General features: G+C 40.1%; 4 protein-coding genes and 1 long non-coding RNA gene across 15 annotated transcripts in view; 1 reads left to right on the top strand and 4 right to left on the bottom strand.

Annotated features, from left to right (window-relative positions):
- Nucleotides 1–87: 87 nt before the first annotated feature.
- LOC135171270 (zinc finger protein 341-like) lies at nucleotides 88–3,139 on the bottom strand. 3 transcript variants are annotated; one of them, XM_064137707.1, is made up of 6 exons: nucleotides 2,999–3,139; nucleotides 2,795–2,869; nucleotides 2,021–2,731; nucleotides 1,068–1,930; nucleotides 772–978; nucleotides 88–705 (listed from the first exon to the last, which is right to left on the bottom strand). In XM_064137707.1, the coding sequence occupies exons 1-6, from the start codon at nucleotides 3,027–3,029 to the stop codon at nucleotides 511–513; spliced, it is 2,082 nt and encodes a 693-aa protein (XP_063993777.1). In that variant the 5' UTR covers nucleotides 3,030–3,139; the 3' UTR covers nucleotides 88–510. The 3 variants fall into 3 exon arrangements, with proteins under 3 accessions (XP_063993777.1, XP_063993779.1, XP_063993778.1); XM_064137709.1 differs by having other exon boundaries at nucleotides 553–695; XM_064137708.1 differs by having other exon boundaries at nucleotides 604–732.
- On the top strand, nucleotides 3,135–17,673 carry LOC135171302 (uncharacterized). 2 transcript variants are annotated; one of them, XR_010300522.1, is made up of 2 exons: nucleotides 3,135–3,429; nucleotides 14,066–17,673. It is a non-coding gene; the product is annotated as an uncharacterized LOC135171302 (long non-coding RNA). The 2 variants fall into 2 exon arrangements; XR_010300521.1 differs by lacking the exon at nucleotides 3,135–3,429 and adding an exon at nucleotides 13,672–13,806.
- Nucleotides 3,457–5,743, bottom strand: LOC135171278 (translocating chain-associated membrane protein 1). Its single transcript, XM_064137723.1, has 3 exons — nucleotides 5,444–5,743; nucleotides 4,531–5,152; nucleotides 3,457–4,462 (listed from the first exon to the last, which is right to left on the bottom strand). The coding sequence occupies exons 1-3, from the start codon at nucleotides 5,726–5,728 to the stop codon at nucleotides 4,077–4,079; spliced, it is 1,293 nt and encodes a 430-aa protein (XP_063993793.1). The 5' UTR covers nucleotides 5,729–5,743; the 3' UTR covers nucleotides 3,457–4,076.
- LOC135171267 (ATP-dependent 6-phosphofructokinase) lies at nucleotides 5,925–13,478 on the bottom strand. Of its 4 annotated transcripts, none has more exons than XM_064137700.1 (10): nucleotides 13,336–13,478; nucleotides 12,185–12,308; nucleotides 11,751–12,092; nucleotides 11,429–11,639; nucleotides 11,020–11,128; nucleotides 9,208–9,587; nucleotides 9,065–9,140; nucleotides 8,843–8,869; nucleotides 8,745–8,765; nucleotides 5,925–8,300 (listed from the first exon to the last, which is right to left on the bottom strand). In XM_064137700.1, exons 2-10 carry the CDS (start codon nucleotides 12,303–12,305, stop codon nucleotides 7,149–7,151), a joined length of 2,439 nt encoding a protein of 812 aa, XP_063993770.1. In that variant the 5' UTR covers nucleotides 12,306–12,308; nucleotides 13,336–13,478; the 3' UTR covers nucleotides 5,925–7,148. The 4 variants fall into 4 exon arrangements, with proteins under 4 accessions (XP_063993770.1, XP_063993769.1, XP_063993772.1 ...); XM_064137699.1 differs by lacking the exon at nucleotides 11,020–11,128 and adding an exon at nucleotides 10,092–10,200; XM_064137702.1 differs by lacking the exons at nucleotides 8,745–8,765; nucleotides 8,843–8,869.
- The window catches only part of LOC135171293 (14-3-3 protein zeta), a 17,499-nt gene continuing 16,865 nt past the window's right edge, over nucleotides 17,659–18,292 (bottom strand). For all 5 annotated transcript variants that reach the window (XM_064137751.1, XM_064137750.1, XM_064137753.1 and 2 more), the window contains one exon: nucleotides 17,659–17,944. In XM_064137751.1, the coding sequence (XP_063993821.1) occupies nucleotides 17,789–17,944 (156 nt within the window). In that variant the 3' untranslated portion in view covers nucleotides 17,659–17,788. The remainder of the gene's footprint in view (nucleotides 17,945–18,292) is intronic.

The following is an 18,292-nucleotide window of genomic DNA, read 5'->3' as shown; positions in this document are numbered from 1 at the left end:
TGTCAACTTATCTGCAACTCCCCAGCTTCCTCTTCATTAATTTGCAATTATTTCATAGAGTCGTTTAAGTCCTTAATCGAATTTCTAAGAATTTGAATTAAATTGAATGAAATCACCGAATAAAAAGACCGGTTTAGACTCTTAAAGAAATATTTATAAGTTACGTTTACATTTATAATACAAATATCACAGATATGTAAGCTACAAAAAATCATTAATACCTATGTTCACCTAAAAAAATTGGTAAAATGCATTGGGCACAAAAAATGCATCATCAATGATACTTAAAACATCGATACAATTACTCATATCTCATTGCACGTGCTATGGCAACTGTGTACTAAGGACTAATTAAAAACGAGTGGTCAAATACTATTTAAAAAATATATCCAAAAGTATCGAAGGAGAAACAATAATCGCCCATGATTTACAAAAATTTCACGTTGCGATCTATTATCCCCTTTCTTTTGATTGCATTTGCGTTGGGCATAAGTTGATAAAAATCTCACTCTACTCGACCCTCGAATGCTGTCCCATCGGCTGGAAATCAATGTCCGATCTGATATGCACCTCAGGGCAGTCCGACTGCATTAATGCTTCGATCGTTGATCCTATTTCCCTCGTGATGGAGTAATTCTCGGATATGGCTCGAACACTACTGGACGCCTCGTCAGTATAACTTAATCTCAGTGATTCTGGTGATGACTGCAGTATTCACAATTTGTTATTGGCCTTTTAAAAAATTATAAAAAATTGATTGAGTTTACTCACAATTCTCCTGTCCAATTCGTCAGCCTTCACCTTGTCCTTATCCCCGATAGGAGCATTACTTTTCTGTGGCAGTTGCCTCTTTGGCGTTGGCTTTCGTGGCTTGAATGTCCCCGACGCCTTTTTTGGTAATTGCGAGGTCGAGTGCTTCTTCGTCTCTCCATTCTGATCGCAATTGTGAGTTATCAGCTGATCCTTGCACTTGAACGTCTGGAGAACCACAAAACAGAAGAGTAACAATCAGACGCTGATAATTCCTCAAAATAATTGGGATAATAACATTAACATAATGATCTTACATGAGAGCAGCTGTCACACTTGAGACTGTGTTTACTGATCTCATGATGCTTGAGGGCCTGAGCCCTTGGAAAATTCCTGTTGCAGTGGCCACAGCTGAACCTCTTGATGTTGCTGTGAGTGAGCAGGTGCCTCTTGAGTTTATCAGGCCTGGAGAACTCGCTCATGCAGCCCAGGTATCCCCTGAAGGGGCACTTGAGCCTCTTCGTGAGATCGTGGATGAGCATGTGCCTGCCAAGTCGGTCCTTCCTCTTGAACCTGGCTGGGCACTGGCTGCAGCTGTAAGGTGTCTCCTCACTGTGAATTAGTTTGTGGTTGGCCAGGTACTGCTCTGTCTTGAAAGCCTTTCCACAGTCCTCGCAGGCGAATCTTGCTGATGAGACGTGTGTCTTCAGGTGCCTCCTGAGGAATCTCTCGATGAGAAAGCTCTTACCACAGTGGGGACAGGCGTAATCGTGGGTCGTTGTCTCAGTGTGATGTTGTAGAGCCTCCAAATTCGAGAAGGAACTCTTGCAGATGGTGCAGCAGTAATATTTCTCGGTGGTCTTCTGCTTCTGGACGGAGTGGACGTACTGATGGAGACCCAGATCGCTCAGGGTGAGGAATACTTCACCGCATACGTGACATCTGTACTCGGATCTCTTGTGGTTGCGCGTGTGCTCGAGAAAATCGTCGAGCTCGGCGAACATCATGCTGCAGGAGCTCTGGACGCACTTGTAGACCTTCAAGGTCATGTGGGAGACAATCAGGTGGGCCTTCAAGGCCTTATACGAGTCGAATATCTCTTTGCAGAATTGACAGTGGTAGGTGCGGTCTATGTTGCCATCTGGGGGGGCTTCTGGGGGAAGTGAGTGGATTGCTGTACCTGAAATGCAACATTCCAGGCGTCAGGATGAAAAAAAATGTTTGTAGAGTGTTTAAGACATGAAAAAAATAAGGAAAAAATATAATTTACCTGGCCACACTTTGTGCGATGACATGTGCTTCTTGACATTGGATTTCTGAGCAAATGCTCGACCACAAACGACACATTGATACGGTTTCTCCCCTGTGTGGGAGCGTTCATGCTGCTGCCAGTAGAATTTCTTGGCAAATTGCTTATTACAATAATTGCATTTGTACTTGAAGTTTTGGGGTGAAGTCGAAGGATTCTCAGAGTCCTCCAGTACTTCATTTTGTTCCAGTTGAGGATCCACTGGAGCCTCCGTTGGCACAGCCTCCGGTTCCATTTGATTGAGATTGTTGAGCGCTGTTGCTTCGGTCAGCATTTGCTCGTCCTTCAGAAGATTGTCAGATGTATTTTGGTGGAAAGTCTCCAGGTTATCGGCTGAGAGGATTATCGGAACACCGAAGCCAGTGTCCGAGGTGAGGTAGGCGCCCTCCTGATCCATGCTGAAGAGCATGTCTGTTTCTTCGAGGATTATTGGCTCTGTCAGCTGATCTGTTTGGATGAAGGTCTCCTCGGGGTTGTACTGGGACTGTTGGCAGGGATCCTCTGGGTGTGGGGCCGTCTCGACATCGTTTGGGACCAGGTACTGAGAGAGGTCCACTGTTTGCTCTGGTGGCTTCAGGTGCTCTCGTTTGTGGAGGAGAAACAAGTGGAGGGAGGTGAATTGACACTTGCATTTGCCACATTGGAAGATGTCGTCGTCGTCCTGATCGATTGCTGGAGGAGCCAAGGTTTCAATTATCAATGGACTAATCGAGAAAAACTAGGATAAACATGTACCTGAGTGTTCGACCTCTGTTATGAGCGTCTGAGACTCCAGAAGAGACTGCACAGCCGAGCTGTCCAGCGAGACCCCTGGAAATCCACAAAATCCTCATTATCTCCAATCCTAGACTCCGGATATTTCCTTTAACAAACGATCCTCCCTTGGCTGGAGGCTTCTCTGTTAATCTAACCCCCAGAACTTTAGAAAATCGTCCTCACCTGTCAGTGCATCGAACAGAGACTGTGCCATCCTTTGTCCTGGACAGGCTCTCCAAAGAATAAAAAACTAACCTCACTTTCCTTTCACGAGTGATCGAGTACCTGTGACCCTTTATTTTCGCGATTAAAGCACATACCGATTGTTCCTGACAGCCTTTTATGCGATTTACTGTCTCCTTCTCGTACATCAAAGGGAGAGAACGACCTACCCTTACCTACATGTCCAGACATAAAGGCGGATCTGTAGTGGAGCGAGAACAGTCGACCATCACCTGGAATATTCGAATTCTCGTCTTCCAGGAAACAAAACCTAATCGAGGAAGGTGTTGGAACGAGACAGGACAGCATTCCATCTTTATTTCAAGTATTAATTGACCAAAGTCAATTAGAGTCATAAATAAAAGAGTTGAAATGGATTAACTCGCGAATCTGTGAGTGATTGACTACTTCCAAACTCATTTTACTTCAAAAATAAAGAATTTATTGATTCATTACATTTTTCTCATTGTGATTAGATCAATAAAATTCAAGTACCATGTAATTTAAAATTGTAATTGCATAGGCCATTTCGTCTCGACCTGATTCCGTTGGCTGTCAATATTTACACGACAATTGATTCTTCCATCCACTCCCTGTTTTATTAACGTTTTCCTACGATAAATTGCATTCACCTCCATTTATAATCTCAGTTCACTGTTTGCAAAATAAATAATAGAAGTCCGGTAGTTGGCAGGAATGAAAACACAATTTTGGCAGCCTTTCGGCGAGCACATAGCCCCTTAAAAATTATTTGTAACACGTATGAGTAAGAATATGTTGAATATTGTGATGTAAGAGAGCTCCAAGCTGAACTGATTCCCCTGGGATGTTCCATAATTTGTGCTTCAATGCTCGTGAGATAATCCTCCATGTGTTTTCACTCTATTCAACGAAATAATAAAATTGGGGATGCTCTATTGGCGAATATGGAGACTGATCCAGGACAATTGAAAGCATATTCTTTCATTCTGAATCCAACCTAGTTGTCACTCTCCCCCGGGTGATTCTCTCTGAGGTGAAGCCATCAGCTCGAGAAAAATTATTTAGCCTTCACTGATCGCGATCGCAGATTCTTCTTGGTCGCCTGATCCACTTCTGGAAGGTCATCGTCCTCAGAGGCAGCTGACTTCTTGCCCTCCTTCTTCTTGGGCTTCTGCTGCTTGGGCTTGGCCTTGGCTACCACTGGTCCACCATTCTCACGTGCTCGCTGGATCTGCCTCTTGCTGAATGCGTACATGAGGTACGCCTGGAAGAGGGCAACAGCACCAAAGGCTGAAAATCTTATCGCTGGGATGTTGAAGACACCTGCTGAGATGTTAAGGGTGCTTTCCACTTGGCTGAGACCGTAGACGTAGAAGAGAAGAGCGCAGAGGATTGTCAAGATTCTGGAGAAGATGTAGACAGCATTTGCGAGGCCGAAAGCCACTGGAAAAAGCCCCAAAATAAGGAAATGACATTTAAAAAATTAAATTTATACTCCAGACAACACTTACGCTTTGTTGTTTGTTCCCTGCGATAAACAATATGAATGAGACGAGCCCCATGCTGTAGAGCATCTCCAACGAAGTGGAGAACCAGAAGAATAATCGTAAAATGTTGGAAGTTGAGAAGATACCCAGCCAGTGTAAAGGCAAATCCAAGAGTGGCCTCGACGACGACCTTGGGAATGCTCTCCCTCTTGATCTTCTGGAAGTAGAGTTCAGGATAGCAGTGAAGCCAGTAAGCCAGCTGTCCAACGAAGAAGAGCTTCAGAGGGAAGGACATCAAGCTGGGGTAGTTCAGCCAGTAGGAGGAAATATCCAGGACCAGATTGTCTCTAATGATAATGTCGATGCCCCAGATGGCTGACAGCACGTAGAACACCAGGAGCTGGCTGGACTCGTTGAACTTGGCTAGTTTTATCTTACTCAGGTGGAGACGCTTCGACAGTTTGTCCAGGACATACTCCTGGATTACAGCGTGCATCACGATGGTTATGAGGAAGTAAAAGAATACTGCACAGGCGTCCTTCCAGCCTGTTGTGTATTTCTGGGGCTGCCAGGGAGCATCTGGCTCTGCTGTCTCCGAGACATTGTGGTGGAGGGCGATGAAGGTGTACGCCCAGGGGGATGTCACCTGTTTAAAGAATTACGTGGAATTAATCTTACAAATTCTGCACCAAAAGTTTTGTTGGGACGTGTTCCTCAAGGAGCTCCAGGCCTGTGGTGTCTACACATGATGACTTTCTCTGGGAGTCCTGACAACATATGGTACACTGAGGACTCCTGAAGAAGTCTAACAACCTTCAACCCTTGTACGTCCAACTCATTGAGCTAATGAGCTTCTCAATGATGAGATAAAATCGAGAATATTTCTATTCCTGAGGTAGAACGACTGATATAATTGTTAGGACTTGAAATCACTTACCTGGACCATCAACCCAACCACGAAAACCATCGCCACACACGACACGATGTCAGCATGATTCCGAATGATGAATTCATGACTGAGAATTGGTGGATTCTTATTCGACGACTTTCTTCCCTTGATTGCAACCATCCTCGAGCTTCGATTAATTAGTCCAGGGGATGATTGATGCACAAGCCGGCACAGTTGAATGACACCAATGTGCGAGCTGTAGTACAACACTTGCAGCAATACACTGACGCTTTCCCCCAGTAGATGACACACAACTCCACCGACACGCCACATTGGCCAATGTGGCGAGTCTATGATTTCTCGTTGGCACGACGTGAGTCAAATGACAATCATGGAGGACACAGAGGTCACCACTTATGATGGATTTTTAATTATTTGTTTAAAAATAAATGAGAAGCTAAGAAAACGTTTTACCCAGGGCATATCGTCTGATGGAGGAAAGGTAAGTAAATAAATGAATCATTAATCATTGATAAATCAGAATAGGACATACTTTATTCAACAATGAAGACACGATTATCATAAATCAATGGACATGATCGCTCTCTAACCCCTCTATTACCCACAATAATCCTGAAAGAAAATTTGCCAAATGAAATAAATACCGTAGACGTAGTAATACTATTATTTGCGATGACTAACGAGTATCATTGATCAACAATGAGCCAAAAATATATATTATCTCCTGGTAATTATTTTCATTTCTTCTCGTACCTGTGATGTACTTTACGTTCTTGACATTATCTCTATTTTCTTAATTGAAATTACGGTAAATTCATATCTATCATTCGTGCAACGAGTCAATCGTCACGTCATCACTGGTTTGATGATTCCCAAAAACTTTCTCAAATTTATCGTCTACACGAAGATAATATTCTTACAACGTACATGAATTTCAATCGTTTTAAAAATTCAACGCAATTATTTCGTAACAGTTCTATTGTCATTGTAATTACTTAATTTTGAGGATGATTAGAATAAAAATATCATTCACCCTTTGGCTTGTGGTTCATGATGCAGCGAAGTGTTTCCTCTGAAAACTCTTGGCATCACTGAACTCTCCAAGCTTCGACATTTAGGCAGAAATTCATCGTTTACCAACAGATTTTCATCAATTATTTATCTCCTTAATTGAGGTAGACGAGTATATTCTCCAAGTAGCCCTTCAATAGGTTTCGAGTAAGAGTTTAAACAAACATTTGGTGAACAAAAATTTATAACCGGACATATATCGTAGCCACAAGTCCCAAGGGTATTAGTGATAGTGGGATCAAACGTGAGAAGTCCCCAGGGACTTTAATAAATTGTGCATTCGTCTATTAAATAAATTCCGTAATTAACAACTGAAAAATGAACTGATTACGTTTATTACTCTAAGGGATATTTGATCATCAGAAAAAGAAGTAATCCTCTACTAAAAATGATAACAATTGATACATCATTACCGTGATGCCCCATCTGAATACTGTGCATTATTAATTTACCTACGAAAACATTTCATTGAAAATTCTAGTGGACCAGAAAAAGTTCTATCGTTTTTTTTTAATTCAACAGAATTCCATTTGCCAATTTTCCACAGAATCGCCATTTTTTTTACGAAATCTCCTCGTATGTGCTCCTATTCTGCATCACACGAGCACTAAACGTACACAACAATCACCATAAATTACCTCCCCCCCAACAATTTACCTATTTAAACTAGCGGATCATCTTCAAGTTCCATTTCCTCGACTGTGATATAGAGCCCCTCCTCCTCGTACGTGGATTCGTGCTTGGCGAGGACCTTCAGCAGTGGCCGAAGCTTGATCCACCACTGATACGTGGGGATTCGATGCTCAAAGTCAGTCACGTCATTCAGCTCACAGAAGGGTGTGTATCTGTACTGTCTCTTGATGATGCCCAGCATGACAGCAGTATCAGGAGTAGTAGCTAGAGTTTTCCCTTCGGGTGTCGTACACTTCTTCAACTGATCGCTGAACCACTCGACAGCTTTAGCCCCCATTTTCGTCCCCAAGTTTCTATCAAAGGGAGTGGGCGAGCCACCCTGCTGCATATGCCCGATAATGTTGGATCTGCAGCTGAAAAGACCCTTTCCTTCCTCGCTGAACAATCTCTGCATGAAGTCAGTATTGTAATTCAAGTTGCAGTTCTCGTTTCGGAGGATCAAACCTCGCTGGACACCCTCAGACATCTTAGCAGCCATCGCAATGACGTCTTGATTTAAATCCTTGATGTTGAATTTCTCCTCGAAGATGTAGGCAGCATCAGCACCACCAGCGAGGCCAGCTAGGGTCGCTAGATATCCGCAATATCCCCCCATGGTCTCAATAATGAAGACTCTCCTCTTCGTTCCCTGGGCAGACTGACGAATCCTGTCGCAGATTTCAGTGATCTCATTCAGAGCTGTATCACAACCCAGTGAGAACTCGGTTCCAGGGACATTATTGCTGATGGTAGCTGGTATCATGGCAATTGGAATTTTGAATTCATCGTACTTCTCCCTGGCAGCGGTGAATGTCAGTCCAGTTTGGTAGCCCTCGAAGCCTCCGATGATCAGAAGGGCTTGAATTCCAAATTCCCGGAGTTTAGCTGCTATCTGGGGCAGTTGTTCCTCCTTCGGGGGGGCTCGTTTCGTCCCCAGATAGGCACCACCCTGGGCCACCCATCCAGTCACCGAGGGCCAATCCATCAGCTTCAGTTGACCTGCTGCTAGACCTGTCACACCATCGCAGATCCCGTATACCTTGTCTCCTCGGTAAATGCAGTTCCTCACGAATGATCTAACTGCTGCGTTCATTCCACAGGACGGCGAGCCCACGTGCATCACTGCCAGGGTGTAGTGATCCTGGTTTTCATTAATAAAGAGGCGAAAATTAGGAGAAAAATACTTTTGCAGGGAAGAGAGTTATTTTTTTCACTAGGCAAAAAAAATTAATGCCTCAGGAATTTCCAAGGCGATTCAGAAAAAAAGAAGCTGCCTAAAATGATGTATTTATGGCTCCAGTGGATTAAGGCAAATTAATTAACGTAAATAAATTAAATAGTGAAGTGAGGAGACGTAAAGCAATTTTTTTCCTCTATTTTCCATTGGTCGTGTAAATCAATAAATAAATGGTGATGAGTATATGATGAAAATGCTATTTTCATTCCACCACTTGACTATTTAATTAATTTAATTGGGGGTTTCCCTGAAAAAATTAAAAAATAAACAAAAATATTGAAAAAAAGACGTGCATGACTGCTATGACGTGCAACAACTGATAACAGGGCTTTCATAGTGTTCACTTACTTGTCCACACATTGTATATTGCTACGCAAAAAAGTGATATAATTATTCGAGATGTTACAACAATTAATGGGTTTTCGATGAGCACACGAGTTAATTACCTTGGATAAAACGTGACCGTGATGCTCCTGGGGCACGATGAAAACATATTCATTTTATTACGATGGCAACTCATGATTTCATTATATATCTGTGTCTACATTAGTGTTTAAAACACTTTGGGATGGGGTCAAACAACATAAACCAGTGTAATTGCACAGGGGAACTAATGATTAATCTCTAATCACCTAATTCTCATACGATTATCAGTCTCTTCTACTCACTTTTCCATCTTGAGCTCCAATCGGTGCCTTCAGACGTGTCAACATCTTGTACGTTTCCAAATTTCGTGCAAAACCTCTGCAATAAATAATTATGTTAATTATTCCACAATAATAAATTACAAATTAGTTCGTGTTTTACGTACTTTCCACGAAGTTGAACTGCCAAATCCCAATTTTTATCTGCCATTGCCTGAGCAACAGCCTTAGTACGTCTCACACACTCCATCAGGGGCAACCTAACAGCCTGATTACCATCAAGAGTCACCACACACGCTTCAGTGTCTGGTGTAGCCTCCATCAGAGCCATAACAGCCTCAGCACCCATTCTACACCCCAGGACTCGGTCGAAAGCTGAGGGATTTCCTCCTCTCTGGACATGACCCAAAACCGTGATCCTCGTGTCCTGCTGTAACTTATCAACCACGACCTTGTGGACCTTCTCCGCAGTGATGGGATCGCCGTTCCTGTCTACGGCGCCCTCAGCCACGATAATGATGTTCAAACGTTGACCGGTCAATCGTTCCTGATTAAATATCATCATTCAGAACTAGAAAATCATTAGCGGTCTCCTCGGCATCGAGGAATAAGAGGCTTCTTTGATTTTTATTCTCGATATTTAGGTACGTCAAACGTGGAGATGAAAGACTAGACGAGGAAATTCTTAGTTTCGTTAATGAAAATAATAAATTCGATGGATGGAATGATGACACGAGTCTACGTCGTTTTAATATTCGAGGATGTCACTGGCATTTTTCAGTATTATTTGACCCATTCATTTGTTGTTAAATAGTTACTTTATCTTTGAAAATTACCCTGACATCCTCAAACATCCAGAACCATGATTTCATCTAAATAAAAAACAAACTGCACAAGCATGCCAGTTACACGACGAAGCACGAAATAGCTTAAGGCCTTACTTGATTCTAAATCTTTCGAGAATTTAAATACAGTCTTGCCTCCTGGAACTCTCAGAGAATAAGAATTGTCGTGTTCTCATTGAGACTTTAAAAAAAATGAAAAATCGAACCTGCAATAATTTTTTGCAGAGCTTGTTGGGCCAGTCTCCCTCGGGTGGCCACTCTGGGATGAAGACAAAATCAGCCTCGGAGCACATAGCTGCCACTAGGGCCAGGTAGCTGGAATTTTATATTTGCATACCTAATGTGTATCTCTACTCCTTCTTAATTCGATTGTAAACAGTAATTTCTGGGGATTCGGGTGGCTTCTAAAGAGTTGATAGTAAATCGTGATTTTTACTCATTAGTGCATTCGATAATAATCAATTGAAAAGGTAGTTCGGCCCTGGGGGCCTCAAAAATAGTCTCTAGCTTACGCAAATGCTTACTCTAGCAGTAAAACTTTCTCGAAGGGTCACTGGTCATTTAATCCCGGTTAAAAAAGTACAAAATAAAAAACAACTCCTTCCTATCTCTATTTGTTTTGTAAGTTTTAGCTGCTTTCCAGGATTAAATGCTCGGTGAATCCCACATAAAAATAATAATTTCCCCAAAATGAAAACCTCCATCAAGTGGCAAAGTTCCAAGTAAACGTGCCTGTCGCAAAGCCTCACACACTCGAATTTCCCAGTCAAATCCAGGTGGATCTTCAGGAATAAATGTAAAACAGACGTCTGAAGACAGGCTCGTGGCTAACGCCAAGTACCTGAAATATCCGTCTCCTGAATGACCCCACGTAAATTATTCCACAGAAAAATCATGTCATTAAACGGAACTCCAGTGATTAATTCGTCCATTCAATTCAGTCTATTCTAACGAAATAAAATAAAACAATTGGGGTATTCAATCAAGCATCGATAAGGGATGAAGTGCAGAATGTACATCAAATGGTAAAATCTCTGCTCGTTAGTACGTCGGTTAGTGAATAATATCGAAACAATAATGGCGAGGGAGGAGATAAACAATTATACATTTTCAAGTAAAAATTGCTTGACATGCCTGCTCCAATTTTTTACATAGTTTATCGGGCCAATCGACTGGGGGTGGACTTTCTGGGAAGAATACGTAGTCCGCCTCGGCGGCTAATGCGCCGACAATACCCAAGTACCTAAATTCGTTCATTTAATTTTTTAAACCATAAATTCTTCAGCTGTGTGAGTGAAATTATGATTTATTGAATAACTCATTATGATACCAATTAAGTTAATGTATAGAAAAATATTAAAAAAGTACTTCAGTCACGAGTAATTGTCCTTCCTCTCCTACAAATTTACTTCTCTTAATTAAAAGAATATTAAGAGGAAAAAAGGCAATTAATTAGGCCCTTTATCGCTATCCCATGACCTTAAATCGTCAACAGGACACGATAGTCCTGGTGTTGATTATTGAATGTAAAATGGAGACTCACCCGCAGTGACGACCCATGACCTCCATGATGAATGTTCGTTGATGGGAGTAGGCAGTACTGACGATGGCATCGATAGACTCAATGATACGGTGCAGAGCAGAGTCTGTGCCTATTGTCATGTCTGTACCACAGAAATCATTGTCGATTGAACCCACCATGCCCACTATGTGCAGGTGCTTGTATTTCTCAGCTTGCTCAGCAGTTACATCACCTACAGGAACAAAAACCACATTTTTGTGATTTAATTAATTTATAATCACTTGAGGAAAGATGGAGACCTGTCCAGGTTCCTCTACTCTTCTCTTTACAATTAAATATTCACCTCCTTTAACGAGATCCTGAAGCAAACTTGGATACTCCTCCTTGAATAAATTGGCTCCAGTGAGGGATCCATCGCCTCCAATCACTACCAAATTGCAGATTCCCCTGGTGACCAGGTTTTTAGCTGCCTTCTTGCGGCCCTCGCGTTCCCTGAAGTCCGAGCAACGAGCTGAACCGATTACCGTGCCTCCTCTGTGGATGATGCAAGACACTGAGGACCAAGTTGCCTCGACAATATGCTCTCCACCGTCCACCATCCCCTGGTAACCCTCTTTTATGAAGAATACTTTGCACCCCAGATATATTCCCATCCTCACGACTGCACGAACAGCTGCATTCATACCTGTGATTCAGGGAAATTATTTAATTATTTAATTATTCCTGAAGAATCTCTAATGGCTGTCAGCATGGTGCACTGTACAGACGGTTCCTCACCCTGGGAATCACCACCACTGGTGAAGACAGCCAGCCCCTTGCCCTTGTGGCTGCCAGGTTTGATAAATTTCGTTGCTGCCTGCTCCTCAGCCATGATACTCTTGTAAGTATGGTCTGCCATGATCTGCGATTTGTTTAAATAATTGTTAATGAATGTAAAAAATGACTGACTTTGTCTGATCGACATGGATCACTGCTCTGCCTCACGTCTGCAGTGGTACTTCATCATCAATCAGAGAATGAATATTAGTGTCAATGGAGAATTAATAATCAGACTGTCATTGTTTGATTCGTCAATTGAATTGGCTTTTTATTGGGTTTTTTCTTGAGTATCAATTGCACTTTGTGGAGTCAATTTATCTAAATGGTGGAATGGTGGTCAAGACCGAGGCAATTCACGGAGATAATAATAATGTAAAGGCTCATTTCTCATAAGACTCGTTTGTGAACAGTTGATAAGCCTCGAGACTTCAAAGAATTTGTTCTGTCATTTAATGGGTGAGAATCGCGGAGTGAAATTTTAGGTGAAGGTCACCCTGTGAAGTCCAGTTAGTAGAACAAATTAACGATAGCGAGAATAGTTATCCCATCATCACTATAACAGTCTTCGGAGGGAAAACGAGTGATGCAATTTCAAGATGAGATGAAGGATCGCCTCCAAAAAAATTTGTTAGAAGTTCATATTTATTATTTAACGATCCCTCAATCGATCCAACTCCTTAGATGTTGATTTTTTGCTCGTAATAGAGGGGAATAAAAACTTGGAGCTGCTCCATCAAAATACCTCCATAAATTACATCATCAACACCTAAAAAAAATGAACCACGTCCGTCAATTGTTAGAACAGTTTATCCCTTCCTACAATGTGATACTTGACACTGAACTAAATCCGACCCTCGATGCCAAGTTTAAAAAAGAACATTTTTGATAGTGCTCCAAAGTTCAAGTTAAAATGATAACCAGACATTGAAGCTGAAAATAATCACTGAAACAGCAGTTTAAAAACCACCAGAAATGTCTCAAGATCACCAAAACCCCCAAACAAATTCTAAAACTGAATTACCCAATGAATAATTGAAGCCCCGATACCACTGACAGCGTGGAGAAGTGATAAGATATGTCATAATCTCAATAATAACCCAGACACTCACCGAACTATCAGATAATGATCCAAGACAAAGGGTTGAGGATGTAATCCTCGATGAGATAATTCCTCCCAGAAAAATCGGGAACCGTACACCGGAGTATTTAGACGCTGTCAGACTTCACCTGCACGTCGCTGAGTGGTCTGAAGGTGACCTTACAATTTGTCGTGTCTGACTGTGTCCACGGGGGCTCCCCAGCCCCTGCCCTCACCCCAAGGCCAATTCATCCCTCACCCAGAAGCTGAGGCTTTGGTTAGAGCCATCAGGTGGCATCATTTTTGTTACCCAAGAGCCTGATGATGGTAAAGTCGATAACTACAGAATCTGCTAAACAGCCGGGAGATTTGGACTCCAGATATCCTCCAGCAGTCAGAAGTGTAATCAAACAAGAAGCTAGTTAACCTCCATTTTGGATTGTGGCCATAAAATATTAATAATTAATATTCTGCTGCATTGTTCTTCATTTTTTGATTTGAGGTTAGGAAATGAATATGATTCGATTGCCTTAGTAACATGTTTATTATCACTTACCATATCTTTCCCAACATTACTCGACTCCAGCTCGTCCACCAAACTATTTCGTCTACTCTATTGGAAAATAAAACATTGGGATCTTGGCTTTCGCTCTTGGAAGTTTATTTACACAAGTTATCCCATTTCTTCTCCTTTATTTCTTGTTTTACAGGAAAAAACGGAACGAATCTACTTAACGTCAATTTATTAACTTTTGTTTCAGATTCATGTGTAGAAGAGGAAGATCTACGCGTCAACTACGACAACTTTACCTCCACCTAGGGATCGAATCCTCCAGGTAAAACCGATAATATTCCAGCGTTGACTAATGAAGTCTTTAAAAATTGATAAACGAGATTTTAATCTCATGAAATCATTAGTAATTTGGAGCTCTAGACAGATTAATGACTTCCGGAAGTCCCTTAACACTCTAGACTCACGAAACGTCTAGTCCAATCGTTATAATTTATTAATTCTCAATTGTCTTAGCAAAAAATCCTGCACTACACGTATAAATTGTGCAAAAAATCTTGTAGCATTGTTTCGTTATTTCGTATTAATATCTCGCTTTTAGTCGTTTAGATAGGCCCTTCGTGTAGGAAAAGGCACGTACACATTTATCTACATATTTTGCAAATACGTAATGAATATCAATCATGGAGAAAGAAAAAAAAAATATTTTCCCTTCAAAATACGATGGAATCACACTGAATACAATCAACTGTTAAATCAATTCATCGATTATTGCAAATAACAATTCAACAACGCGATAGTCTATCTCCCGAAATGCTTTGCCTTCGGAGAGAATAGAGAGACATGTTAGAATATCAATAAATTTAATTAGTTTACTCAATTAATCTGATTTCTCAGGGGAGGCAATCCAATCACTCGTCTCTCTTTCCCTCCACGAAAGACTAACGAATAAACTAAGTGTCCCATAGATGAATTAATTGATTAAACAATTAATTAATTCATTTAAATATCCACCATCTCACTGAATTCACTCTGAATTTCTATCATATTTTCAGACATTTTATCAGAATTTTTATTATTATTTCGTGTAAACGTTTATAATAATTATAATTTACAATTACGATGATTGATGATAAATACAAATAGAACAACGTAATTTTCAGAGGGTTCAGGGAGCAGGAGGGGTAGGAAGGGTATGAGATAAAAGAGGGAGATGTAATGGGAGGGATAAGGGAGCTTTTCAATGGGAAAAATGGGTACAGATGTTACTTTCTTCTCTCTCAATAATTTATCATTTCTCATTAATCATTAGCCGATGGGTGAATTTTCCGTTGATCTTTTGCCTTCCCTTCTCGCACATATTCTATCTATCATTAATTAAATTCTTAATAAAAGTGCTGAATTATTTTTCATTTGCGAAGGATGACAGCGCAATTGTTAACAAGGAGTCAATAATCTCTCATTTCTTAACTTCAACAACACCAAATCAATTTTGAAACGTTAAATTGTAGGGAAATTAATTTACCAATTGAAAATAAATCAGCTAAATTGAAAATAAATTAATTAACCCGACGGGAAATATTCTGGAAGCGCGTGTGGAAAAAGAAGAGAATCTTTGGATTGAAAAACAAATGGAAATCAGTTGAAAAATAACAAATTAATTAAACTTTCGCACTTTATAATTGCTCCTTGATCGACAGTTGTTCCTCTTGCTTGCGACAAACACCGATACATCGAAAAATATCAACACGACAGCGAAACGTTTATCCGAACGTATAATTATTCAGTAACGACTTGATTCATCATCCGCAATTTACATAAAAATGCATGAGGGAGAGAGAGAGCGCTTTGTTTAACAGCAACGACGCACTTTAACGTTATTGTGCGTAACAAATACACATTGTACTCGTTGAAGACAGGCTTGAGGAATTTTTGTCGAGTGATTGACGAATGTCTAGACAATATTCTCAATTGATTATTCAATAAATGTCTTCATCAACAAGTTTGTCATCCCACAGCACTCATTTTTTTTAATGAAAAATACAAATGAGAAGAGATTGAAAACCAGATGAATAACGTTGAAATGTTTTTTCGAGTGTAAACCACAGCCACACAGTTATCTCCTCATAATTTCATAATTATTATACCATTTTAACAATATGTAACACGAATTTACGTACAATTATTCCGGTATAAATATTCATGATTTAAATTCTACCGAATAGAAGAGGTGGGGGATGTAGTGGGCGAGGAAAAGAGGTTTTCGTTAAAATGATGTAAGTACGACTTATTTTCACTGTCTTGCGTACGTTCTAATGACTCGGTGGAAGTCGAAGCTGTCGAATTGAAAAGACAGATGATATGATTATTCATTTATTTGATTTCTGAAGATAATTGGACTGTCCTGATTGAATCCCGGACTAGGGATATTGACTCTTGTCATTGTTGATTCCAATTGACTACAGAATTCTCTTCTTCAATGATCGATGGTGATAAAAAAAAATTGAGGGGAAAAAAAGGCAAAAGGAAGGAAAGCGAATGCGAGAGAAAAAGACGTGCCTCATTTACGAGATAAATTGTGAGCATTTTTTTTTTATATCAATCAATAATATTCTCCTGTTCTTATATTATTTCATCAATTAATTAATTGTAAGTCGAATGGGAAAAAATTAAGTTACCACTTTTTGTCTTTTCACTTTTCCAACTTAATAACTTAATTCACTTTATATTTATCAAACTCTCCTTTCTCCTCATGCGCTCATTTCTTTTTTTTTTTTCATTTAATAATATTTCGTATTCTCTAGACAAATGTGAAATTTAATTCAATGACAAACTGGGTATAATGTATTAAAGTTTGATGAGTTATTTTAATTCTTTCATTTTCGTTCTGGATTTCAAACTCATTATTATTTTTTTCTCATTGAAATTCATTTCTCTTCAGTTATTTATCTTTCCCCTCATTCGTCATCAAGTCCTCGCCTTCCTGTCCCATTTAAATCTTCCAGGGGGGATCATTACTCCACAGAAACATCATCAAATATCCATTCATTCCATTCAATGTTGAATTGAAAAAAAAAAACAGTTCTTAATTTTTTCTTTTCGTCTTATTTATTTTCTCACGCTTTTACAAATAAAAAAAAAACTGTTCTCTTTCTCTCTCGCGCGCGTCAACCATTTCCAATCGTTTTTTAATAATTTTTGGTGATTAATATCTGAACAGGGTCCATTTCGTCGTCCCCTCCCAACTCAATCCACCTCTCATTCATTAATTTATTCTCAATTAAAACCCCATAGCCTTATCGAGCATTTGGTTGATCAAATTAAATACTTCACCTCAAATCGACCACAATAATTCAATTAAAACATTATCAATTGGATGACATTTGTTTTGGTCCATTGGATTGCGTGCAGAGAGAGAGAACACAATTTATTCATTTCCATTAATTTCTTTTAATTATTAAATTTGTTTTCTTATCTCGTCGCACATTAATTTAATTCAAGGACACGACACGGCACGGCGGGGACAGTTGCAACTCTTGATTTTTTTATTTATTTACCTCGAGTATCATTAATTTATCTCGTGGCTTTTTTTTTCATTTTCTGCTGGTGGAAGTGTAGATGTGAATTACTTTCGCCCACTGGGAGAAGAACGAGGAAATGAAGTCGGAGAACAACGAGGAAATTCATTGATGGAGAATGAGACGGGGAGGGAATGACAGGGATGGGAATTTATAAATTTTCTTGATTACCTGGAGAACAAAATATTTCGTGGATGGAGCGATGGGTGATATCGGGACATGTGGACTCTCGTGAGCTTTTTTTCTTTCTGATTCTTGTTGTTGATTCTTTTTTTTTTTTTTCGAAGAAAAACGGGAAGGGAGAGAGTGGGGGAACGATAGAGAATAGGATGGTTGTTTTTTTTTGTTTCTTATTAGGTTTAAGAAAGGGGGATTAGGACTTAATCTTAGGAGGGTTAGTTGTCGCCAGTCTCCTGTGGTTCGTCCCCATCGCCCTGCGTGTCACTGGTCCAGAGAGTGAGGTTGTCACGCAACAGCTGCATGATCAGTGTGGAATCCTTGTAGCTGTCCTCATTTAATGTGTCCAATTCGGCGATCGCATCGTCGAATGCCTGAAATTTTTTTAGGTAATGGGTAATTAATGCGAGCAAAATTATTCAAATGTTTTGTAGAAAAATATTTGTTTCAATATCTCTTGAAAATCAATGATGGATACATATTGCTGAGGGATTCTCAACATTATTGTTATTTTTGTAATAACATCCATCGATCAGGAATACTCCAGTGTTGCAAGAATATAAGTCGTGCAATTTTCTCATTATCATAGTTCCCCCAGACATGATCTCCATTTTTTATTATGATTTATCGATAAGATTATTCAGGAGATATCAGCACAATTAGGGTACGATGACGTCATTGTATCGATTTTGAGACAGAGGATAGGTTAGTGACACAGTAAT

Source organism: Diachasmimorpha longicaudata, chromosome 19 (assembly GCF_034640455.1).
Source record: "Diachasmimorpha longicaudata isolate KC_UGA_2023 chromosome 19, iyDiaLong2, whole genome shotgun sequence".
Lineage (NCBI taxonomy): Eukaryota > Metazoa > Arthropoda > Insecta > Hymenoptera > Braconidae > Diachasmimorpha > Diachasmimorpha longicaudata.
This window is presented reverse-complemented; position numbering and strand designations above follow the sequence as displayed.

Bases quoted from the DNA above. Each gene is read 5' to 3' on its own strand.
- LOC135171267 (XM_064137700.1), bottom strand. From the start codon at position 12,305: ATGGCAGACCATACTTACAAGAGTATCATGGCTGAGGAGCAGGCAGCA. The intron at 12,093-12,184 runs GTGAGGAACCGT...CCTGAATCACAG, and splicing joins CAGTGGTGGTGATTCCCAGG to GTATGAATGCAGCTGTTCGT. The intron at 9,141-9,207 runs GTACGTAAAACA...TATTTATTGCAG, and splicing joins GCAGTTCAACTTCGTGGAAA to AGGTTTTGCACGAAATTTGG.
- LOC135171270 (XM_064137707.1), bottom strand. From the start codon at position 3,029: ATGGCACAGTCTCTGTTCGATGCACTGACAG. The intron at 979-1,067 runs GTAAGATCATTA...GTGGTTCTCCAG, and splicing joins AGTGTGACAGCTGCTCTCAT to ACGTTCAAGTGCAAGGATCA. The intron at 706-771 runs GTGAGTAAACTC...TGAATACTGCAG, and splicing joins ACGAATTGGACAGGAGAATT to TCATCACCAGAATCACTGAG.
- LOC135171278 (XM_064137723.1), bottom strand. From the start codon at position 5,728: ATGTGGCGTGTCGGTGGAGTTGTGTGTCATCTACTGGGGGAAAGCGTC. The intron at 5,153-5,443 runs GTAAGTGATTTC...TTCTTTAAACAG, and splicing joins TGGTTGGGTTGATGGTCCAG to GTGACATCCCCCTGGGCGTA. The intron at 4,463-4,530 runs GTAAGTGTTGTC...GGCTTTTTCCAG, and splicing joins CAGGGAACAAACAACAAAGC to TGGCTTTCGGCCTCGCAAAT.